The 24,336-nt window shown below is 38.3% G+C and overlaps 1 protein-coding gene across 8 annotated transcripts in view; it reads right to left on the bottom strand.

Annotated features, from left to right (window-relative positions):
* Positions 1 to 829: 829 nt before the first annotated feature.
* Positions 830 to 24,336, bottom strand: part of ppfia1 (PTPRF interacting protein alpha 1) — a 66,304-nt gene continuing 42,797 nt past the window's right edge. The window contains exons 10-31 of one of the 8 annotated variants that reach the window (XM_053500038.1): positions 22,651 to 22,734; positions 22,144 to 22,275; positions 21,029 to 21,091; positions 20,832 to 20,914; positions 20,036 to 20,186; positions 19,263 to 19,486; positions 18,877 to 19,111; positions 16,528 to 16,557; positions 15,311 to 15,432; positions 14,483 to 14,655; positions 14,102 to 14,186; positions 11,826 to 11,907; positions 11,479 to 11,679; positions 10,376 to 10,438; positions 10,023 to 10,049; positions 9,348 to 9,523; positions 7,107 to 7,204; positions 6,455 to 6,630; positions 6,150 to 6,218; positions 5,615 to 5,774; positions 3,488 to 3,558; positions 830 to 2,028 (exon numbers count right to left, since the gene is read on the bottom strand). In XM_053500038.1, the coding sequence (XP_053356013.1) occupies positions 3,500 to 3,558; positions 5,615 to 5,774; positions 6,150 to 6,218; positions 6,455 to 6,630; positions 7,107 to 7,204; positions 9,348 to 9,523; positions 10,023 to 10,049; positions 10,376 to 10,438; positions 11,479 to 11,679; positions 11,826 to 11,907; positions 14,102 to 14,186; positions 14,483 to 14,655; positions 15,311 to 15,432; positions 16,528 to 16,557; positions 18,877 to 19,111; positions 19,263 to 19,486; positions 20,036 to 20,186; positions 20,832 to 20,914; positions 21,029 to 21,091; positions 22,144 to 22,275; positions 22,651 to 22,734 (2,493 nt within the window). In that variant the 3' untranslated portion in view covers positions 830 to 2,028; positions 3,488 to 3,499. Of the gene's footprint in view, positions 2,051 to 3,487; positions 3,559 to 5,614; positions 5,775 to 6,149; positions 6,219 to 6,454; positions 6,631 to 7,106; positions 7,205 to 9,347; positions 9,524 to 10,022; positions 10,050 to 10,375; positions 10,439 to 11,478; positions 11,680 to 11,825; positions 11,908 to 14,101; positions 14,187 to 14,482; positions 14,656 to 15,310; positions 15,433 to 16,527; positions 16,558 to 18,876; positions 19,112 to 19,262; positions 19,487 to 20,035; positions 20,187 to 20,831; positions 20,915 to 21,028; positions 21,092 to 22,143; positions 22,276 to 22,650; positions 22,735 to 24,336 lie in introns of all 8 variants that reach the window. The other 7 variants (XM_053500037.1, XM_053500036.1, XM_053500041.1 and 4 more) reach the window with 7 other exon arrangements.

Here is a 24,336-nt window from a genome sequence, read left to right on the forward strand (position 1 = left end):
ATCCTTACTGCATGCATGTAAAGCAAAGTCAAAACTTGGCCATTCTGTTTCTGAGTGTTTTTATATATATATATATATATATATATATATATATACACATACATACACTACCGCTCAAAAGTTTGGGGTCACTTGCAAATTTCTTTGTTTTAGTTTAGTGATTTATTTTCTACATTCTACAACTATACTGGGGATTTCAAAAACTATAAAATAACACATATGGAATTAGGTAACTACGTAAGAACAAGAAAAACAAAAGTTAGTGGTTATTTTAAGACAGAGGTCAGCCTTTCTGTAATAGTTCTTGCAAGAACAGTATTGTCAAGTGCATTTGTAAAATCCGTCAAGCACCATAATGAAACTGGCTCTCATGAAGGTCATCCCAGAAGGGCGAGACCAAAACCTACCTCTGCCGCAGACGAGAAGTTCATTTAGAGTTACCAGCCTGAAAAATGACCAATTAACAGCACCTCAGATTAGAGGCGTTATGAAGTCTTTATAGAGCATAAGTAGCAGACACATCTCACCATTAAATGTTCAAAGGAGATTAATGCATTTTTTAGACGCCTTTAGCATTCCTTTACAATGTAGAAAGAAACAAAAATCAGGAACCATCATGGAGTTAGAAAGTGACCACAAACCTTTGAACGGTAGTGCATGTATATGTACTGTATGTGTGCACATAATTATGCAGGAATAACATGAATACAATACCTAAAGACTTAGTTATAGTAATATAATCCACGTCATGCATCAAACCACCCCATCAAGAGTTATTCCTTACAGACCCATGACTAATCTTATGCAAGAAAGACACACGATATAAATATTTTTAAAGCAAAGACTTAGTCTTTTTATTGGCAGTGGAAAATAGGGATCAGTATTTTTTATTGAAAGGAAGCAATAAATAATACTGTGATAAAAAATAGTTCATAAGTACTTAGACTGTACAGCATTTCTGTTACAAGATGAGAGATCTTTTTTAACAACGAAGAGAAGAACACATGATTGGAATTGCGTTTGAGACTTAAAACCATCAAAAAGACAAAAAAGGTAGGGTAACTTTGGGTAAAAAATGTTGACTTCTTAAATCTATAATACAGTCCAGCCTTTACATTTGATATGACTCATAAGAAGGTTAAAAGGCCAAGGAGAAGCAGAATAAATAAAATCAGAGGGAAGAAGTAAGGCTTAGTCAGATGTAGAGTTTGGGGTCAAATCGCGCCATTTTCGGACACTGCAATTAGAGGGTAGGCCACAGTGCGGTTGGTCCAGCGGAGAAGCAGCGCTCACACGCACACACACATATACACACACCTATACACACGTCCTTCATGCGTGTCTCATGTGCAGGAGAAAAGGAATGGAGAGATTCAGCATGTGGAAAAGGCGACTGCTGAAAAATGCATCCGAAAGTAGCCCTCGTCATTGCTACTGTTTATGGCTTATCACATGTTTTGGTATCACACAAGAGAGAGGAAAGAGACACAGAGGGGATGATAATAATAATAATAATAATAATAATAAGTTCCATATAGTCTGTGGAACAAATGCTCGAGGATATGCACCAATTCTGATATTCACATAATACATCATTATAAAATCAACAGCCTAATGGATTTAAAGAACAGAAGGGGATGAAATTATCACATCAGTCACAAAATTTAAATCAGCTCAGTTTCTGTCATCACAAACCAACGAAATGGACAATTAAGGAGATGAGTTATTTAAAAAAAAATTAATTAAGATTAGATTAGATAGAAATGTACAAACTTGAGAAAAAAAATCTGTAATACATTCAGTTACACCTGAAAGAGTTAGACATGATATGAAAAAAAAAGAATAGAAGAAAGGCAAATGATACATAAACATAACTAAATGAATGAAATGTCCCATAAATAGAATAATCCATAAATCTAAAACACGTCCTCTACGGCACAGACGTCGTGATAAACCCTCCGAAATCTCAGAGTCCTTGTGCATTACACTCCCAGCCTGGAGGGGGCGCCTCGTCTTCAGAGACTTCACCTATAGAGATAATGAGCATAAACTGAGAGCAGGGAGGAGAGGAAAGGAAGACAGATGAGTGTAGGAAGACACGGATGGAGACACAGACGAGTGGAGAAGGACAGAAAAGAGTGGGAGAGGTAGAAACACGTTCATGTTACTGCCTTGAACGCTGAAGCATATGACTCTTTAATTAGAAACTTGTTAGCATATTAATATGAGTTCTGAGCCACAATATAGAATGTCAATAATATATGAGCTGAAACATCTGTTTACAGATGTGTGCAGACAAACCCTTCCATCTTCCCTTTTATACACAGGTGTTTCTTTAGTTATAAATAAAATATTTGTTTATTTGCATGTTCCTTAATCAATTGTGATAAAATAGTACAAATAGTACTAATTTTTTTACAAAACAAAGGACTTTAAAAATAAATAAACTTAGAAATAAACTAAAATAGTATTTTCTAAGTACTTTTAGAGTGTTTTCATAAGAGATTCTAAAACACTTCTACTATTCTAGACTTCTATTCGGAAGTCTCTCTGAATACAGTTGCATGTTGAGTACAGTTGCATGTTCATCTGCTAAATACGCCAAATAAAACACAAAAATTCCACATATAAAGGAGCCGCAATCCATAGAGGATCTGAAGATGAGGTTTAGATCAGTTAATCTTTTTATGCACACACTGATCAGCCATAACATTACAACACACAACATTAAGCCCAACATTCTGTCAATTCCTCTAGTCTGGGTGACTTTGACTACAAGACTACGGGCATTAGAAGTGGATACTTGGGTGCTGTGGGTTGCATAATGGGTCCTCCGTGGATCGGAACTGATTGCCCGGGCATTGCATGGGTGCTGATCGGATTGACGGCTGGGAAATTCGGAGGAAGTGAACTTGTTGCATGCTAAAGCCCTGCATGTAGCAGCCTGAGGATCACCGGGTTCTGGTGTCTTTCTGGATCAGACAGGACGGGGTGGCCTTTGGTCCAAGTGGGCATAAATGAACCTTGGGTGCTCATGATACTGTCATCCGTTTGCTGGTGATCAATGATGTTCAGTCCACTCATCAGTGGTCATGATTTTATTTTTTTATTATACTCCAGAGCATGTCTAGGACCCACTGGTACATTACAGAGTGATTTCTTTATGGTGTGGCTGTGATTTCCATGTAGCTGTGATTTTTTATGTATCGCTTCAAAGCCAAATGAAGAGTCGTCAAGTCCGGCTTTAGGTTTTTTTTTTATTTTTTATTTTTTTTATCTAGTTTGTGTTAGTCAGCTTGATATGAGACGCACTTTTTGCCAACATGCTGAACACTGAAGTAGATGCCACTGATGTTTCTACACAAAACTGTTAATAAACAGTGTAAGCAATTATAATGTTATGAATATTTCATATTTTCACATGTCTATCAGAAATATTACTGAATAGGATTAAATGTGGGATTGAGTCTGAACGGTGTTGACTCACCCTGGCTTTGGGTTAGCAGGAATATGTTCGGATTGTAGCAGTGTCGAGCCTCTGAACGCCACTCACACTCCCTGCGGCACCAGTCGGCACATGCACAGGCAGTTAGAAACACATACACATACACACAAAACAGTAAGAATTGTATCCTTGGATTAGTTTGGGATTTTCACCAAAACACAGTACTTAGTCATTATATTTCTGTACTTGTATGAATTAATTGCAAGTTGTAGAGGCCTCAAAGCAATGTTGTCCCTCTTCTGGGGCTGCCATACTGTACATATGAACTAAAATGGACATTATTGATGTACATTATGTCACTGCCCTTAGATGACTTTACAGACTATATAAATATATATTGTGCATAAATAGTACAAGTGTATTAGGCTACTGTAGTATTTTACTGTAGATTACTGTAGTATTTACTGTAGATTTTTTCCCCCATGATCTAGTAAAAAACTGGTATCTTCTGATGAGGGAGGCTGATCACATCTTTAAGATCCTTCTTTAGGTTCCTATTGACCTAAATGCCTAGTTTTCTTTATTTAATCTCCAAGCTCTACTCATTGAGCTTCTGAACAGAGTAGAAAGTGGGTCAATGTTAATTTAACACCATGTGTAGCCAATAAATCGCTGCCACACACACACACACAAACAGACACAAAAAGAGACAGACAGACAGACATGCAACAGGCTTTTGTAAGTAGTAAGCACAGCAGAGTTGGTTATTTCAATCAGTGCAACAGACATTACACAAAGTTCTCCCACAAAGCCTAGAGCGCACCGACGTCATCATAATTCTAATTATGTTAGCGTTGTGTGTAAACAGTGAGTGTGAAAACAGATTTGTGGTCAGGAATACTGTGTTGGGGTGTTTGTGAATGTCTTGTGCTGGAGAACATGTGTCTATTGACCAGTAAATGTATTTTTCAGAGCATGATGTGGTATGTTGGTTATGAAACTTGATGATAAATGTCGGTGTGGATAGACACTTCTGCAGTTTGTTGTTTCATGGTGAATGTAGGTGTGTGTTGGACAGTGATGCAGTTTGTTGTTGTTGAGTAGAGGCTGGTTAGTATTTAAACAATCATCTTGATGTTTAATAGGATGACATGTTGGTGTCTGGTGGTACATGTAGTCGCCCTACTTACAAATGAGTTACGTTCCAGAAGCATGCTGTATGTTGGATTTGTTTTTAAGTCTAACAAAGTAAGTCCTATACACCTTTAACTTGAATATACGACGTAAAGCGTACCAAACCACCTGACTAAATATCTCTGTCCCCTTTCCCCACACTCATTTACTTTTACATTTAGGCATTTGGCAGACGCTCTTATCCAGAGCGACTTACATTTTTATCTCATTACACATCTGAGCAGTTGAGGGTTAAGGGCCTTGCTCAAGTGCCCAACAGTGGCAACTTGGTGGTTGTGGGGTTTGAACCTGGGATCTTCTGAACCGTAGTCCAATGCCTTAACCACTGAGCTACCCCTGCACCCCCCCCCCACTCCCATCATCTAGTCTGTATGCACACGTCTGGATTTTGTAAACAAACGCATCATCTTAAGTATTATAAGTATTATTAATATAGGTTTAATTTTATTGGGGCAGTAGTGGTTCAGGCGGTTAAGGCTCCGGGTTGCTAATCGGAGGGTCAGATGTTTGAGCCCTGCTATCGCTAAGTGACCCCTGCTGGGTCCTTGGAGAAGACCCTTAACCCTTTACCCCATACTATGCTAAAGAAAGTGCTAGTCCTTAGCCTGGTTAGAAAATGGGAAGTTTGCAACAGAAAGAAAGTATAACTTGCACCAGTGTTTATGGAGCAATGGTTTTTCTGGGAGGTAGTACTTGATGGTAAATATCGATGTGCATTAGCTAATGTTAGTCTTTGGAAAAGAATATTGGTGTTTGATGGTTTTAAAGGCATGTAGACATGTACTGGGTAATTATACTGTTTTATTTGTTGTCTGGTAAATATGGCAGTGTCCCATGTTGGTATTTAGAATGTGTATTGGGCAATGCTATCTGTTGCAGTTTGGTCAGTTGATGATATTTGACTGGGTGTGTTAATGTGTATTTGGATAATATTAGTTAAATGTGCTGTAGATTAATTTTTAAAATTGTGTGTACCGTCCAGCTGGTGTTTCTTTGGCTGCATGGCAGGTGAAGTGGATGTGCTGTTGGTCACTCTAAAGTTAGCGGGTAGAGTATCGGAGCTGTAGCCACGGACGTCTTTGGGCCGAAACTTCTTCCTCCAAGAAGGAGCTCGTCTGAAATTCTTATCATCATCCTGCAGCAAAGAAAAAACAGGGGAGAGAGAGTGTTTTGTATTTTACCCTTGAACTCATTATAAACCGTGGTAGTGCTAGACTGTTGGGGGGGAGACAGACTAATTGATTCGGTTCCTGCAAAGTAAGTTATTATTAGAAACCAGACAGACATGCACATTTTTGCGTAAGAGAGTTAAATCCACATTATTCCTACAGCACTTTTACTTAGTGGCTTGAACAGCCAGTTCTGTTTTCCTTAATCAAATAAAGTCGGGAAAGTATCACACAAGAAACCCACAGCAGGTAATGTAGGCCTGCTTTTGTTTCTATTTTTGAAATGTAAGAAAGCAATCTTTCCATTTGTGTTTTTGAAATTAATATAATTTTGGACCCACCTCCTCTAGTTTCCGCTCTGTTCCGATAGAAAGCAGGTTATTGTACTCTCTCTCCAGAACTGATCTCGCCTACAGTGCAGAAAACAATAAATTATACAAACAAAAAGAGTTACAAATCATGGCAAAATACACTGTGTATGCACAACAACTCAAGCATCAATAAGTGGAAATAAAGTGAGCATGTTGCGATGTTCTGTCTACATGCAACTAAAATGTTTAATTTATTTAATTACCTCATCCCAACGCCCTATTGGACGTTGACAAAAGCAAAAAAAAAAAATTATAATATTTAAACCCAGGCCCACCTGTGTGTTCTGAGTAGGGATCTGCAGCAGCAAGGCGAGCGTGTTTTGATCGAATGTTTCATCGAGGGCAACTAATGCTCCATGCACACCACTCTCCAGGAGGTTGTGTGCGTATTCCTTTAACCCAATGGACTGCACCCATTTAATCAAACGTTCGTTACTCCACACAAGAACATCTGCATGAATAATAGAAAGTATATATATATGTTGTGATTGGTTAAACAAAGAACAAAGACAGTGAATTAGCAGACTTAACTGGTGACGGAAGACCTTTCCAGAATTCCATATTAATGCCCATGAATTTAGACTATAAGTTAGACAACAAGTACACAACCATGATTGTTCGATATACACATACTTTAGGCCAAATACTGTACACACTGTACAAATAAAGTTGTGTATTCCCAGTTGAAATGATTTCAGTTGTATAAGTAGCTTGACCATTAATATTTACTGGGCTGTACTTTAACAGTAGCTACAGTATGTTGCACATCAGAATGGTGAAAATTTTGTTATATTCATAACTCTCAAATAGGAGTATTTACAGATACTTTGAGTATTTAAGGGTCCGGTCTGGTATTTTAGAGTCAACAAAAAAAGGCAACCTTTATCAAATGTCCCAATGATTTTTATTATGTATTGACGAACTGACCTTTATTCTCCACCTGGGATTCCTCTCGTCTTTTCTCCAGCTCTTTCCGATCATAATTTAGCCTCCTCAAACACATCACACCGCACTGGAAACTGTTTCTGTTGGATGATGGACAAAATCACAAGCACAAACACAAACGCACACAGTATGAGAAACAAAGCACACGTGCGCGCACACACACACTACAGGTGGGTTGTAAAAGAAATAACATCAGATCCAAATGTCTACCTGCATCAAGAGCTTTGTAGCATTGTTACTAATATTACATTATTATAACTTATATAATAATATATAACTTCTTGCGGCTGTTCCCTTTCAGGGGTCGCCACAGCGAATCATCTGCCTCCATCTAACCCTATCCTCTGCATCCTCTTCTCTCACACCAACTAACTTTATGTCCTTTCTCACTACATCCATAAATCTCCTCTTTGGTCTTCCTCTAGACCTCCTGCCTGGCAATCCAACCTCAGCATCCTTCTATTGATATATTCACCATCTCTCCTCTGAACATGTCTAAACCACCTCAATCTGGCCTCTCTGACTTTATCTCCAAAACATCTAACATGGGTTGTCCCACTGATGAACTTATTCTCGATCCTATCCATACTTGTCTCTCCCAAAGAGAACCTCAACATTTTCATCTCTGCTACCTCCAACTCTTCCTCCTGTCGTTTTTTCAGTGCCACTACTAATCAAAAGTTTGGACACACCTTCTAATTTCTAAATGGCCTTTCCTGATTTTCATTCTTTCTTCATTGTAAAACAATGTTGAAGGCATCCAAAATATGCACCTATTTCCACTAAACAGTTGTTGACCTTTAAAGCATTCATAAACTCTCTAAACTGAGGTACTTTTATTTGGTGATTTCTTTGGCTGGTAACTCTAATGAACTTCTCCTCTGCAGCCGAGGTAAGTTTTGGATGGTTTTGTTGTTACTTATTTACCTAACGCCATATGTGTTATTTCATATAGTTTTGAAATTTCTAGTGTTGTTCTAGGATGTGGAACAATAAATAACTAAAAAAGGTGTGTCCAAAGTTTGGAGTGTAACATTCAGTCAACACTCTAGACTGTGTCCATACTAACTGATATCTCCTCAATCATTTGACTTATCCGTAGATCAGTGCAGCTGCTCTAAGACTACAAGGGAAGCTACCTCTAATATTTCAGAAAATAAATGCTCATATATGCACTGTCGTATTTATATTGCGTTTAATAAAAGTGCGCTAGAACGCGTTTAACTTCATGACTAGCTTGTTCAGAATCAGGTATTTATTGTAGATTGTTTGACGCGATTTTCTTGTCATACATTTCCGTGCAGCACAGCGCGTTAAACCTTCCTGAAGCCCAGCTTCACTGGGCAATGGAGCACACAGTGAATGAAGCAGTGGGCGGGTCAGTGATAATTGGAGGAGCTGTTTAAATGGCGGAACTCCTTTTTTGATTGGCAGCATGTCTTAAGTATACATCAGCGCTACAGAGATTCGAGTTCAGTCCATGCGGATTTGCAGGTGAAGTGGTACGACGAACTGCTGCACTCTGTATTGTTTGTTGGTGATATAAACCATTTTTTTTGTACAAATCATTCTTTAAATAAAAACAAACAAACAAAAAAAATATATATATATGTATATAATATATATAATGTAAACTAGCCAGCTAGCAAGCTGTGCATAATGGCAGATGCAGACGGTACTAATATTGTTGACCTGCTTTTTGCAAAACCATTTAGTAGACTTTCTTATGAGGAGAGACTCATAATACAGGTCTTTTTAGCTTTCCTGGTATGACAAGGTGGACTGGCTGAGTTGAAGTGCTGTGACAAAGAAAATGTACTTAGCCATGCCTCTTGACGAAACCTTCTCAGGGAATGGGATGTGATTGGTCAAATGTGGGTTTTGGGGATCTGGATAACTTTGAAAGGTCATACAAAAGGCATGAAAAGTGCAAAGAACATAATGAATTTTATGATGAAGGCCTAATATGAGCTTCCCCTGTTTCAAAAGCTAATTAAAAATTTTAAAGAGCTGAAACAGGAACAAAATACAGCCACCGCACACATTCCACTTTTGTGCGTAAACATTTCTATTTTCTCACTCAAGTCCAGTAACACATTTGCTTCCCAGTAAACCCACATACTTCATATTTTTACTGGACCTATTCGGAACAGGACTGCATGCAAAGAACTGATACTACCTTTTCAGTGTAGTGTGTATTCTTTACAGATTTTTTCGTCGTACCTGTGAAAACTGTCCACCATCTTTAGCTGGCCACGCAGGTCCTTCTTGGTGAGATGGTCTAGCATTCGTGCGTCCACTAGAGACTCCATGAAGTAACTGCGGTATTGAGGCAAACCCAGACTGGGCAACCACTCATTCCCGATCCACTCGTGGTTCATGTCTCCATAAACCAGAGTCTGCACATGGTACATACAAAGTAAGCACTGGACACACACTATGCTAACTTACAACATTTATTTTCATCAGACAGCTGATGATGACAATAAAATTGTGACGTTTCAGTGTTGGGAGTGAAGAGCGTTCACACTTGCAGTGAAAAAAATGTTAGCTTAAATTAAAAAAAATAAAAAAACACTTTTGCTCTGCAGAGACCCATCACTCCAAACAAAGAGGTCCAAAGTGGGGAAAAACACAAACAAGGACTTGGAAGATATCATTAAAGTCATTAAAGTTATGCATTTTGATTGCATGAGCGGAGCTTAACATTGGTAAGTAAAGTTTGAATAATCAATCCTCTTGACAAGCCTATACAATGTATTAGCATAGCTTCCCCATACATGTAGGAACAGGGTAAGAACCCATTTAAGTACCCACTATGTGAGAATCTTAGTATCAGGTTTGTGATTATTAGTTAGGGTAAGAAGGGAAAAAAAAGCAAGAGAGAGAGATTCGAACCTGGGCCCAGCTGCCCTCGTCATCCTCCTGGTGTTAGCATGATTAGCGTTAGCATGGGGGAAGTCAGAAAGGACTGTTAGTGAGTCTTTAAAGTGGTTATCACTTATAGCATTAGTGTTAAAGAAAACACACACACACACACATTTACTTAATCTCGCCCTTTGCTTATCACGTCTCCTCTAACTGTCTCTTTCATACAGACTGTTTAAAAACACACCGTTTTAAACACATACTGTACAGTATACAGTAGATGGACTTTTAAAAACAGAAAATTAGCATTATGAATTAATAAAGAAAATTATATGAAGGGTATTAAGGGTTAGGGGTGAACTTTTCCAGATCTGGTCACTAACCGTGGGTGGTGTAGCGGCCAGGGTCTCCATCTCCTCATGCGTAACCCACACATTCCCCGTGGACTAAACACCCCCGATCACATGACCCATTGCGTGACCCGCCACAAGAGTGAGGAAAAACATTGAGAGTGGAGAGAGGGATGAGCGGCAGAACAAATCAGTCAGGCAGAGAGAAAAAAGTTATTCTTCAAGTACCAAGCATTCAGATCTTTACTGTTATTGTGTTTCATTCAGATGCTTTAATTCAGGAGGCAGCTGCTTCAGGCCAATTTTTCCCAGTCAGAGAATTCCGCTCCTTTGCTTTTAAGGCAAGAACAACTTATCTAATCGAAATGTTTGCACTAGTGAGTAGCAAATATACTTGTACTTTGTGTACTGCTGAAACCTTGGCTCTGAATCAAATGTGTATATAGAGAAAATGAATGCACACCTGCTTATACGGTTACAGAATCTTAAAACTGATGAATACTAAGACAAATACATACTTGGTCTGAATATAATGTTCAGTTTTACTCTTCTGCGAATTACTTTGTCTATCTTTAAAAGCACGTTGATACTCTACTAAAGCAGCTGCCTCCACAACAGAACCCTGCTAGTGTGTGTTAGTTAAAGTTACAAAGTTCAAGAGAGTCATGCTCCAGTCAGGAGAGAGAGAGAGAGAGAGAAAATAGAGTGAAAGTACACAACAGAAACACTTTACCAAATTAATGAATAAAGGAATGTTTGTGTTCAGTGGAATTATTGCAAAACTGGACAGACATCATGTGGAGGACCAGTTCATGCCCATGTGGTGGTTTGAGACACGTCTATAGTGGACTGGGGGTTTGGTTTTTTTTTTAATAAGTTTTTTGCATCTTAAAAGGTACGACTGAAAGGCTTTTCTGCAAAATAATTAGTTTAATATTTTATGTTTCTCATTCCTCATGTTTATATTCCAAGAACCATTTTCCACCCACTTGAGACTTTAATAAAAAAAAAAATTCAAGAAAAATTGGCGATTACCTGGAGTATATTGAATGCAACAAAAATACTTCCAATTTTATTGATAGGAAAAAAAACAAAGCAATTTGTTGTGAAAAAAAAGGCCTAAATGCACATGTTACCGTTCTGGAAGTGGGCGGAGCCGAAGGGCTAGTTAACGACATGATTTCCTGAATGGCGAGGCGTAGCTTGAGGCGGTGCAGTGGGTTACTGATGCCGATCTCTCTCTGGATCTCGGTGTCTGATAAGGCGGACATGATGGCTCCGCTTTTCACGTTGGCACGACAGGCTGCCACATACCATGCCGGCATTCCCACCCACAACTGTGAAACATTAAGCATTACATCATAAGTAATTCACTTTTCCGCCTTTTGGAAATAAACTTAGTCTTGGGTCTGAGTTTCTCTGGAGGAATAAGATCTGTCAGTGAAAAGACAAAGATGAACAATGTGAGTAAATGCTTTCGTACCTCCAGCCAGACGACTACAGTAGGTCCGTCCCACTGGGCGAAAGGAAGCCCCTGCCTACGAGCATCTTCCAGCAATTCATGCCTAAAAACACACACAGAAGTTATCGCACGGGCATAAAATACTGGCATGCACCCACCTACACACACCTCAAAGTTAAAGCCCTCACACGGAAGCCCCATTCACACATGCTGACACAGCAGATATAGTCCAAAGAGATAGCTCGCTCCTTTTTTTATTTTTTATTCCTTGCCTTTAACAGACAGCTCTGTCCCAAAGTAAATGGAAAAGAAGGAAACCAAACATGCATTACAAGGAAAACCATATCAACCATTTTTCCCTCTAACGCACAAAAAACATAACAGGATGAAAATAACAAAATGTCTATATTAACGGTCATATACTATATCTCTTATTTGCTTTTTTGTGCTTGAGAGCCAAGTGCTCTATGTATACAGATTAAAAAAAAAACGTAAATCGCATTAATGTGTTCCTCTATAACTAATGCATACTGTAAGTCCGAAATGTACATGTATCATAATAGTACTTAATCACAACAAACATTTCACTAGAATAGTTGTGCAACAGTCACTCAAAAGTAGTGATAAGCTCTATACAAAGCTAATTTCAATGCCACTGTAATTCCTGCATAATAATATCATCATAATATACAAATAACTGCTAAGATTATAAAGCACATTTCACTGATGGTTTAACAAAAAGTCACAAAATGATAAAAGGTAAAATAATAACTGCTAAAGCACATCAGTGCATGTAGAACATCATACTTATGATAATATCATAATTAATATAATGACCTTAAATAGTATTTTAGCTAAATATAGAGTAAGTGCTGAAAAAACATAGGTAACCATATGTCATATGTTTGTATTATTGCATTATAAAATTTTCAATAAATGGAATAATATAGTACAGTTTTTATGGAGTTTTATTGTTTTGGGATTTATTTTATCTGGCTGTCCTATTTGTCATGATGCTTAAAGTGCAAGGGCAAAAAAAAAAAATACTGGCATCTTTTTGAACTGCTGCTCGTGCTAAACCGAGGTCCATGACTGACTATCCTTACCTTCATCAATGGTAAATTTTGAAAATGAATGAATAAATAAATGCACAAATAAATAGATTATTACTCTTCTTAATATTAATAACAGTAATAATAGTCATCGAGTACCAGCTGTAACCACCAGGAGGCATCATTTACTTCTTTGCCTTATTAGCACACATTTTACAGTAGTTTAAAAATTCTAACTGAAGCCCCTGTAAAGATTTGTTGTACATGCGTCTCAGAATGTATTCAGGTTAGTAACAGAGCAAGCAGTTGAAAAAGTCGTAATTTGCGTGCAGTTCTTCATGCTTGCGACACTACAAAACTCAAGGCAAAAGGAGGTGAAGCAAAAGCAAAATGAAGCCACTTACCCTGTTTTTGGACTAAAAAAGGATGGAATGAGAAATATGGAAAAACAAACAAAAAAAGCGTGACGTGAAGGCAAATCAAACTCGGTGAGCCACACACAAATGGGCAAAAATAACACTTGTGTAAGCGTAAAGCTGCTTTACAAATATTAATAAAAAAAAAGAAATTAAAAACAAAACAATGCAAGTGAAAGAACTTTAATAAAAACAAAAAAATAATATGATGGGCGTGATGACAAAAAGATGTTGAAATGTGCCTGAAATCTGACTTTTTCTGTAGAATAAGCCAATAATTAAATTTTACTACACCAATATTCAAGAAAAATATAATGTATACATCTCAGTTGAACTGCTGAAAAGTTCTATAGCACAGTATGCTATTTAAAAACAAACAATGTAAGCGGTAAAACTGGTACTTTCTTATTACTACCATTAATTACAAGGGATGTTCAAGCCAAACAGGGTAATGTGCAAGTGGTGTTCATAAATAATTGTGTATCCAGTTCCCACAGAGAAATGTGCCTCTCCTGCAAGCTGGCAACTAATTTCCATAGATTTTAAAGGATCAGATGTTCTAGTCACTGGATGTTCACAAAATCGACTGCAGCGGGCTTCGAGGTTGCTCGGTCAGAATCATCATTACTTTAAAAATGTCCGCTCTATTCGAATGTTTTACTGTGGCTAGGAGTCTCATCACCGTACTGTGCTTGAAGTCTTCTGTAAATGTCAATCGGCTTTTACGTCTCATTCATGAGAAATTTTGTCACAAGTCCCTGTTTGACGTGAACATCCCTCGTACAATATTTCTCAGTAATTTTTGGTGACAGAAATGTAGCCAACTTACTTCTTCTGCAGCTTCCTGTTCTTTTCACCTCCGAGTTTGCCTAGCCCCACTGAATCCTGGGAAGTTTCTCCCTCTGAAGTAGCTCCTATCACAACAATACAGGATTAAATTATTGTGCACTACTGCTTAAGCTTCAAAATTGATTAGTAGTATATAAATGTTCACATCAATGTCTAGCTAATGATCCAAAGAGCTGTGTCTTAGGCTACGTAACGCTACCGAAATACAAACACAGACTGGATCATGTGACCATAGTAGAATGCAACTGGGTTTCATTTGGGAAGAAAATTATTTGCAGTGAAAAGATAAAACATGAAATTATGCAGCAAGACAAATTGTTTACAGTTAAATAAATGTATTCAGTAACGTTATTGTTTAAACCTTGGCTGGAAGAGTCTTTCCCTGGAAGGCTCGGCCTTCCTTTCTCCTTTTTGCCGAAGAAGCGGCCGATGGAAGACTTGATGCTTTTCTTCTTGGCCGTTTTATTGAGAGAGTCCTGACTGCTGTTACTGCTGCTGGGGTTACTGCCCTGACCGTCTTGCAGTGCGGAAAAACTGCAATATACACCTTAATACTTTAAAACCATCACATTTATACTTTAATAAAAAAACAAAAAATATATATATTTATTCCTAAAAATAATTAATCATAGAACATTTTAATATCAAGATTTTTTCCCCACAGCATTTGTGGTTTAATAAGTGATTATTTTTTAAATGAAATTAATTTGTAGTAACAGCTCATTCACATGGATTTGCAGATGCTCTACTTAAATCCAAGATGATTAAAAACGGTTAAAAGGTTAAAATGCACATATTATTTATTTAAAAAGTTAAACCTTCAAAAATTCATTGGCAATTCACTTTACCCCATCCAGTTGTGGATTATGTTCCTATAGTGGGGTGTGTCGTGTTATTTTTAGTCCTGATTTTTTTTTTTTTACTGAATATACAGCATTTCAGTTGTAGACTTGTATACAGAGTTTGAAATTATTTTTCTTCTCATTGCAAATGTCTCTTTTGCTCTTTTCTAGAAGATCAACTAGATGATTGGTGACAATCATGCAGCAACAGACTCTAGAAAACTTCTCCAGAAGCTCGACAGAGTACAACAAAGTATGCATACTTAAAAGTGTTTAAAGAGCACTGTCTGTAGCCAATGGTGCGACACCTCAAATCCCTTTCTTTTACTTCTTTATTATTTCTGTACCTTCGGATGTCTCGGATGTCCTCGTGACTGGCAGCATGCCCTCCTTTATTGAGCCTCGCTGAGCGAGGAGTAGATGGAGGCGATGTCTCACATCTGATAGATGCTTTGTCATCCTGGGCGGGCTGATGGACAGAAATTAAACACAAAATGTAATAGACCACAAAGCCACAAGCGCCGACTGTCCCACTTCAACCCTAACAAAAACCTTTTTTCTTTTCTTAGCGCTAAAAAAACAAACAAAAAAAAAAAAAACAGCAGCTAAAATATATTGTAACGTCGGGATTTTAAGAGGTATGCAAAGTACAACGAAGTAATGAACGCTGAGGCTACGCTGTAAGCAAAGAAACGTTTCATATTTTATAAACACGCAGCAGCCGGCTACACCAGGCTTGTAAAACTTCAGAAGAACTTCAATGTGGCGAAAAACCAAAATTACACTCTTTGAAATTTACACTCAATTAACTGTCACTTCTTAGAAAACCTTGAAGTCTAACAATCCCCTTTTTCCATGTTAAATGTTTGTGTTTAAGCATTTAAATGTAAACATAATGTGGGTTTATACAAAATGTGGGTTTATATTTTTAGTAGTTTGATTATTAATGCACTAAATGTGACATGGGGGTGAGGATGGGGGTGTGCGAAAGGCTTTCAACAGCCAAGAAGAAACTAATTGTTTTATGACATTTAAATTTTTTATAAGCAATTTTATAACAGGACCTAAGAGCAAGGAAAGTGTGGCAGACAAATGAAGACAAATTTCTTTTTTTTCCTGAGGGTATAGGCAAGAAATCATTTCAAACATCACATGGCAGACAATTTGCCTAGACCTGTAAAACATAATTTGAAGAAAGAACTAAAAATCACTCTCTTGAAAGGCACAATAACTACACACAGTTTTTAAACACAGACAAACACACAGAGCTAAAACACAAAGATCAAAGCGCAAAGTTCAAAAACATGCCTGACTACACTACTGAGATCCTCTGATCTCTGCTATCAAACATTAATCTAAAAGCTCATCCCTTAATTCTTATAATCCAAGATTCCCTTCTTTTTAACTGAGTATGTTCACATGCCCTACCGTTCTAGCATACTGTTCTAAACACATGACACTGTACGTACAATACGATGTAAACTACTGTTTGAAGAAGAAACTAGACAAGAAAGAAAAGGATGCGGCAAAGAGGACAAACCCGGGCTTGGTGGGAATAATTTACCTTCCTACGATGCTTCCGCAAATCACTAGGCTGTCGGAAGCATACGAAGCAAACGAGGGAAGAAAAAAAAGAGCAAGAGTTAGTGGCACAGCAATCAGAGAGAACAAGCCAGAGCTGAAAAACACACCGCAGGCAGAGGATGGAACACACACTCACACACTCTCTGTCATGCAAGGCATGTGCCGTTATGCCATCATAACTACCTGCCGGTTCATAATCAATCACTATTACATCACAATCATGCATTTTAAATAACAATCAAACAACAGCGATTGCCATTATTCCTCATTTGGATTTAGAGAGGCGGCTCAGTGATGTAGTGGTTAGCACTGTCGCCTTGCACCTCCAGGGTTCGGGTTCGATTCCTGTCTCTGTGTGCATGGAGTTTGCATGTTCTCCCCGTGCTCGGTGGGTTTCCTCCGGCTATTCCGGTTTCCTCCCACAGGCAAATGACATGTAGGTTAGGCTGACTGGCGTTCCCAAATTGCTTGTAGTGTGTGAATGTGTGTGTGAGTGCCCTGCTTGTGCCCAAGCCCCCTGGGATAGGCTCCAGTTCCCCGCGACCCTGAATACAGGATAAAGCAGTATAGAAGATGAGTGAATGGATTTAGAGTTCCCTGGAAACTCATCCCATTACCTAATGTTACCCCTTAAATAGGGCAAACATGCACAAAGGATAAACAACAAAAGAGAAACAATCAGATCACATGTGTACATGGTTAATATTTACCTATTGAACATTCCTCTCATTCAGTCTGGAAATTCCTCAATTACAGTAGATGCATTTTAATTAACTAATGCTCTATTATTAGTGAAATATTAGGGTCCATATAAACACACCTACTGAACAATATCCAGCTTATTAACGTTATTAAACAGAAATCTGATTTCACAAGGCTATTCATTATAATTAATACTACATTCTCTTTAACTCTGCTTTGACTTGAGATGATTTTATTAAGTGGAACAGCACACCTGATGACATGGCTCCAGTTAACAGAACTATAGAATTACTTCTTTGACATAAAAAACGTTAAAAAAAAGCTGGGTTATTAAAAAGAGGCTCTCTCAGGTTCACATCAGTCAACAGAGTCCACGCATATACAGTATGATGAGCTGAATATTGTGTAAAAAGTAAAATCTTGTCAGAATTACTTTATGGTCATCGGCACATGCCTTTTGCATTAAACTCCATGTATGTGTTACAGTTAAACTCCTCACACAGAGGTAAAGAGTAAGACATGCTGCGTAGAGGAGAAGTAATCACATCAAACCACACACAATTAACTTTTCTGATCTCTTACTCTGAGCTTAGACATACTTCAGTTCGTGTTTCAGTGTACAACCTGACCCTGGATTAAAAAAAAACACGAGACAAAAAGACACTGCACGAAGCTAAGGGCGTTTGCTTTGCTTCCTCATCCGGCATTTCCGCAGCAAGCAGCCGTTTGAAATGGCCTCTGGGTCTAATTGGCCATTTCCTTTTAAATCCGCCAAAATCAGTGAGGGCAGACTGCTTTAAAAGAAAGCGTCCTGCACACCGTAATGTGTTGCTTCTCTATTCAGCAGTCCCTTAATAAATAAAAAATATTTTTTTAATATTCTTAGTAATCGTGCTATCTGACAAGTTTTTTTCTTTGAAATGTACTAATAACTAATCAGCATAAGCTCAGAGTCAGAGTCGGAATAAGTGGAGGTGATGGTACCTGCACTATGAAGGGAGCAGGGCTAAACAAAGGAGTGGTGTTAGTGGTGAAATACGGTGAGTAAGCTACGGTCTGATGGGAGAGGGAGCTCTGGATCACATACGGCTCATAGCAGTATTGCTGAGACATATACACACATACATACATACAAGACATATTAACATAAACATGCTTCATTTCTACTACAAATATGGATTATGGAACAAGAAAAATGGGATGGAGCAACCCGGAAACACAGTAAGTGGAGTCTGAGCATCATATTAAACTCTGGTTTATCCCATGAGTTATCAGAGACTAATACAATCTTCTTCCTTATGCTTCCCTAAACACTGATCATAACGACAAACACATAAAATGCATGATGTGTCTGTCTTTAGAAAATGACAAACTCTAATGCTGGCTGAGGAAAATACTGACTTTAAAAAAAGGGCAGTAACTCATATCAGGTTGCATGACAGTGACACGATTATTGAATATTTTCCTGTAACACATCATCCCCTGATGTTTCATTCTTTCCTCATCTTACCTTAAAACTAAAACTACTTAGTCTCATTTGAGAAATATTATATTAATACCTGAAAACACATGGAATACAATGCTTGCAGACTCGGACTTCTGGACCCGACATCTGGCTGAGACTTACCAGGGTCATGACCCCCATGCGGTCGATTTCTCTGTTTGGACCTCGCCGAGGAGTGGAGTGACCCGAACCTGGAGGGGACGAGCCAGAATGTGCTGAGCCGGGCCGGGGGGAACCGTACGAGGGCGGTATGGAGCTCATGGAGCGGAATCGGGAGCCGAGACTTTCGCCGCTACCGACTCTGGACTCGATCTCTTCAGCTCGCAGCGCTGTGTTCTCCTTCTCCTCCTGAATCATTCTGATAAAGACGCACAGAATAGGGGCTATAAGCTTATACTGTCAGGAAGGTATATACTGATAGGAAAGGACTATGTGTAACATGCATATAAGAATCCTGAAAAATTCACTTATAAGATCACACACACACACTTTCTCTCCTTATTTGGTACCTGATCTCATTGTTGATGGCGTCGAGCTGTTCTTGCAGCATTAGAGCGAGTGTTTGTGCATCTGTCTGGCCAGCAGGGGACAGCAGGTCCACTGAACTGAAAATCGTCTCACGGTCATCCTCCAAATCAGACACGTCCATGTCACTCTCGAACGCGTATGCCACTTTGGCCAAAACGTTGGCCTGTTGCACGCGCTCCCATTCCTGTTCGTTCAGAGTTTGCACCTATACAAAAACAAGAAAGAGAAAGATGTTACCGTTTAGAGAAATACTGTGAGTTCTATACGTTGCTAAGCCGACTGAAACATACGTGTCTCTCTCATGGAGAAATAAAATATGTGCAGTAGCAACAAATGTGGCTACATTAGTTTCTCGGAACTTACATGTCTCTGAAGTCCACAAGGCAGGCAAAAAGAAAGTGAAGAGGAAGATATAAATGTAGCAAATCAGACAACTCATATTTAAATTGTTTTAATTTGTTTTTAGAATTATATTCAAGTATAATTATTTTATACTTAAATGTACACCCAGTCATCTGTGTATTAAAAAAGGCACGTATGCAACCACAAATAATGCGTACACATATACTGTATGCTTGTTTTATAAAACATGGGTTGTCTTATCAACACTATTTGCACATATATAAACAATATATCATATCAATCAATTACAATCACAACTCCCTGAATCTAATTTCCCACAATGGAACAACTGTCCTAACATCTTCTGACAAACAAAACTTTCCAACACAGTCTAGAAATTGGCGAGTCTCACCTTGGAGGGCTCGTCTCGTAGAGCGGCTGCGCGCCCCTTCTGGGGCCGTCTCAGCACCAGCGAGCTGCTGTACTGATCAGAGTGGCTGTCAATCATGGAGGATGCCGAGACTGGATACCTGAAGTCTGGTGTGCTGCCCATGTGAGAGCGCCTACATGAAAATGATAATAATATGAATAATGTTTTAGGATTCTGGCACTTGATAAGATTGGAAATAATTTACATTAACTTGAAAAGAAGAAAGGAATGTGTGGACAGAAACGGCATATAAAAAAGGGGTTTGGAAAAAGAGTGTGGATAACCACAAACTTAGCATAAAACATTAGCATGTCTATTACTTAGCTTGAATTATAGGTTATAGGACCAAAAGAGTGTCATGTAAAGGGTTATTGTAATCTTAAAAAAAAAAAAAACTTCTCTGTAATTACATTTTATTTTGCAATGACCATTTTATTTGGAAGTTTTTGGTGGCCGATCATGGAGGACGCCAAGACTTTCTGTGCATCCCTGATAAATACGGCCATTTTATGGTATTTATGTTAAATGTTAGTAAATACAGACACACACTAATTGATTTTATTCCACAGTACTGCAATTAAAACCTTCAGATTTCAAAAGAAAGCAAATGTGTTACATGATTGTTCCCTTCATGCAAGAAAATTAAGTTTAGAAGAAAACCCCTGGCAAATAAATATCTGGGAAGAGGGCAGAGCTTTCGAATTGCAAGGGTCCTGCAGAAACGATATTGTGTATGAGGAGTTCTGTATGAGGCGCTGTGCTTAAGTGAGAGTCTTACCCCTGGTGGAGCGAGGAGTTACTCCTGCTGCGATCCTGATCGCTCTCCGTCCGCATCGTCTCAATCTGGATTATGAGCTGCTCCTAAAACACACAGGCATACAAGTGATTTTAATACAATAATATTCAAAGCATTTATTTAACATAAACTTAATACTTTAAGAAAAAGCTACACAAAACTGAATAAGATGCCTATACCTTTTCATGGTGAGACTCTTCAATCAGCTTCTTTGTGTGCTCCAGCTCACGGATGAGGGCGTTCTACACGCAGCCGAAAAGAGAGAGAGGGGAAAAAAGGAAATAATTCTTACAATTCATACAATCTCAGCCTGTGTTTATATTTAATTATAAAATCACACATTTACACTTACCTACAACTAAATCTTATTTCGTTTATTATGATAAACGTAAATAAACATATAGCAAAATAGAGTATTAAAGCAGCAGCAAAAACATCCATCCAATATATTTTACTTACATAATTATGTATATATCGCATGCAACAATTCCCTTACTGTACTTAATTATATATATTTTTTCAGTGTATCTTTAGTTTACCTGCATTTTCCATATGTAACACTTTTTACTTCTACTCACATTATTTAATTCAAAAACCTGTACTTTTACATTTTAAACTGAATCTCACCGAGATCAGCTGATGTTCTTGCAAAAATGCACTGACTTTCTTATCTACACAAAAGCATTTATGCTTTCACATACACATCATATCACATATGATATTAAATATCAAAAAACAATTCCACCAGGCAAGGCAGTACAAGTTCACTGATAAGACTGGCAGGTCTTTATGAAAGGTTGTCGACAGTTACCTGGGCAAAGGCCCGCTTAAGCTCAGCTCCCAGCACACTATTATCGACATAATAGAGACACGGTTACACCGTTCTGTAATTGAAGTGGGTATGACAAAGCAGGTAATACAGTACACTACAATGTCGAGGGCAGGGCGTCCTCTAGGGCCAGGGTGGAGGACTACGGTTTTAAAGCATGTACGTAGTACTCCAACTTAAGTCAAGAAACTTGAAGTGGGACTGCTATTTGTAGTGAAAGACATTTTTTTCTGTCACGGTTTTTAGACCATAAAGTATGAATTTGTGGAATTCCAAACCTAAATATAAATTCTAAATTTTAAAAAGATGATGATACCGATGATGATGCTGCTGCTGCTGATGATAATGAAACACTACTTCTAAGAGATATAAACCCAGGGAGCTTTGCAGTTGTCTCTGACAAACAAAAGGACATAATAACGACTTGTACGCAGTTCATGACGTTCATATTGACTCCATCAATACCTTGTCCTCCAGTGCAGCCATTCTCTCCTTCAGATGCAGCTGAAGCCTCTCGTTCGACTCGGAGAGAAGTTTATCCACCGTCTCGGACAACCGCTTGTTGTGCTCTTCGTTCATCTTCTCGCGCTGACGAGCCTTTGATCATGATAAGAACACACACAGACGAGCCAAACGGGTTTGTTAAAGCAAGATATAATTGTGCCAGACTCACACTTGTCTTAACATGTTGGAGAAAAAAAAGGCATATAGTATAAATATGTATATAACATACGGCAAGACAAGGCTTATTGCCACAAAATACAACAGCAAGGATGTGAAAATGTGAATAATTAGCAGTATTACACAACAATAACAGAAAAACTATTTAAGATCTTTTGTTAAGCGGTCATGCTGCTGTAACGTCACACACTGATTGCAAAGTTAACGCTTTTTTCTGTTCACGATGTGGACAAAAAAATTAATAAGCAGATACACTAATCTGTGTCCAGCTTACGAACTTTAACCTCTTACCCTGAGCAGTTCCTGGTTTTTCTCCTCCAGCTGAGCCTCCATCTGTCGCAGGCGCTCCTCCACGTTGCCATGCCTTTCCTCGGCCTGAGGACGAGCAAAACCGCAGATCAGAGATCGGTCAAAATAATGAAATGTAAGCACCTTGGCGTTGCAGGGACGAACAGTTAAAGGACATGAGACACGAATACAAGCAAACGAACCCGTCAGCATTCAGCAGAGCAGCCTAACAAATGAAAACGACAGGAATATTTAAATATATCATGCAAACCGAATAAAGCTCAAAGCACAAAACCCAGACACTTTAGGGCTGCAACAACTCATCAAAAAAAATATAGTAAATCCCATAATAAAAACATCTGCTTATGCCATGTTGTTCAGTTCCTTAGCATATTATTGATATTATTAATATCAATAAAATATTAAGAGAAGACCGTGACAGACTTTCAGTAGTACTGCATTGTGGCTATTTGTTATAAAGTAGTTTTAAAAAAAGATTTTAAATAAATATTGCTATACAGCATTTTTTTAATAGTATATTATCAAAATAATCGTTGATTGCAGCCCTACAACACAGCACATAGAACTGCATGGGGTGGCACAGAGAGACAGAAAGAGATATGAAACATCACTGATAAAGCATTCTGGAGTTTTTATGTCTGTATAAGTTTTTATGTCTGAGTTTTATCTCAGTTCAGAAAACAGCTCTGGACCAAAAACAAACAAACAAAAAAAATAGAGCCTGGCCTTGGTGATTTTTTTCATAAACACATCGCTCTTCAATACGTCTGTTGAGAGCTTTTACTGTTAAAGAACTCTGACTGAACAGGCTCAATCTCAGTAAAAATGGTTGTTTGATTGGAAAAAAAAAAAAAAAGAAAACACAAAAACTGAATGAATTATGTGTTAGTCTTTGGTGTTTGGGTTTTTTTACCTTCATGCACATGCATGCTTTCTACAAATCGTACTAGTTCAGGTTTTGGCCAGCTTTGTCTCTTTTCATAAAATAACATAAGCAATAGATGCCTCAACATGAGCGCCCTCTTGGTGTAGCATAGATGCTGATTTGGCAGGAGGAAGGGATGTAGTAGTTGTGTGTGTATATGTGAGAGAGATGATGGGAACCAGACTGCCACAGTTCTGGTATGGCACCAGATCTGTACACAGCACGACTCCAATGAATTTCCTGTTAGGCTTGTGATGAGTTTTTAGTGAACAGGAAGTGATTTAAGGGCGGGGTGGTAACCTATCATAGACGGGTAAGAACAGGCAGGGGAACAGGGATGGACGAATGGGTCTATTTTGATGTTTCTTGTCTGAAGTGTAGTGTACCTTCCTCAGGGCTTTAGTCTCCTTAGTATCCTTAGAGGCAGAGCACACAGAACGATCAGACTACAGGACAAGCAGGAAGGACAGGAGGGGTAAAGAGACACAGTCAGAAGAAGAAGAAGAAGAAGAAGAAGAAGAAGAAGAAGAAGAGGAGGTAAATAACATGTAAGAAGGGTAGAGATGTAATAAGGGAAGAGACAAGAAAAGTGAGAAAAGGAAGGAGAAATTAAAGATGTAGAAAAAAAATAAGAAGCGAGAAAACAATTGAGAGATGATGTGTAAGAATAAAGAACAGAATAAGTAGATAGTGAGAAAGGAACAGAAATAGTGGGAGCAAGAGAATTTTTTTGAAATTAGAAG

The sequence above is a fragment of the Clarias gariepinus genome, chromosome 7 (genome assembly GCF_024256425.1).
Source record: "Clarias gariepinus isolate MV-2021 ecotype Netherlands chromosome 7, CGAR_prim_01v2, whole genome shotgun sequence".
In the NCBI taxonomy this organism is placed as follows: Eukaryota; Metazoa; Chordata; class Actinopteri; order Siluriformes; family Clariidae; genus Clarias; species Clarias gariepinus.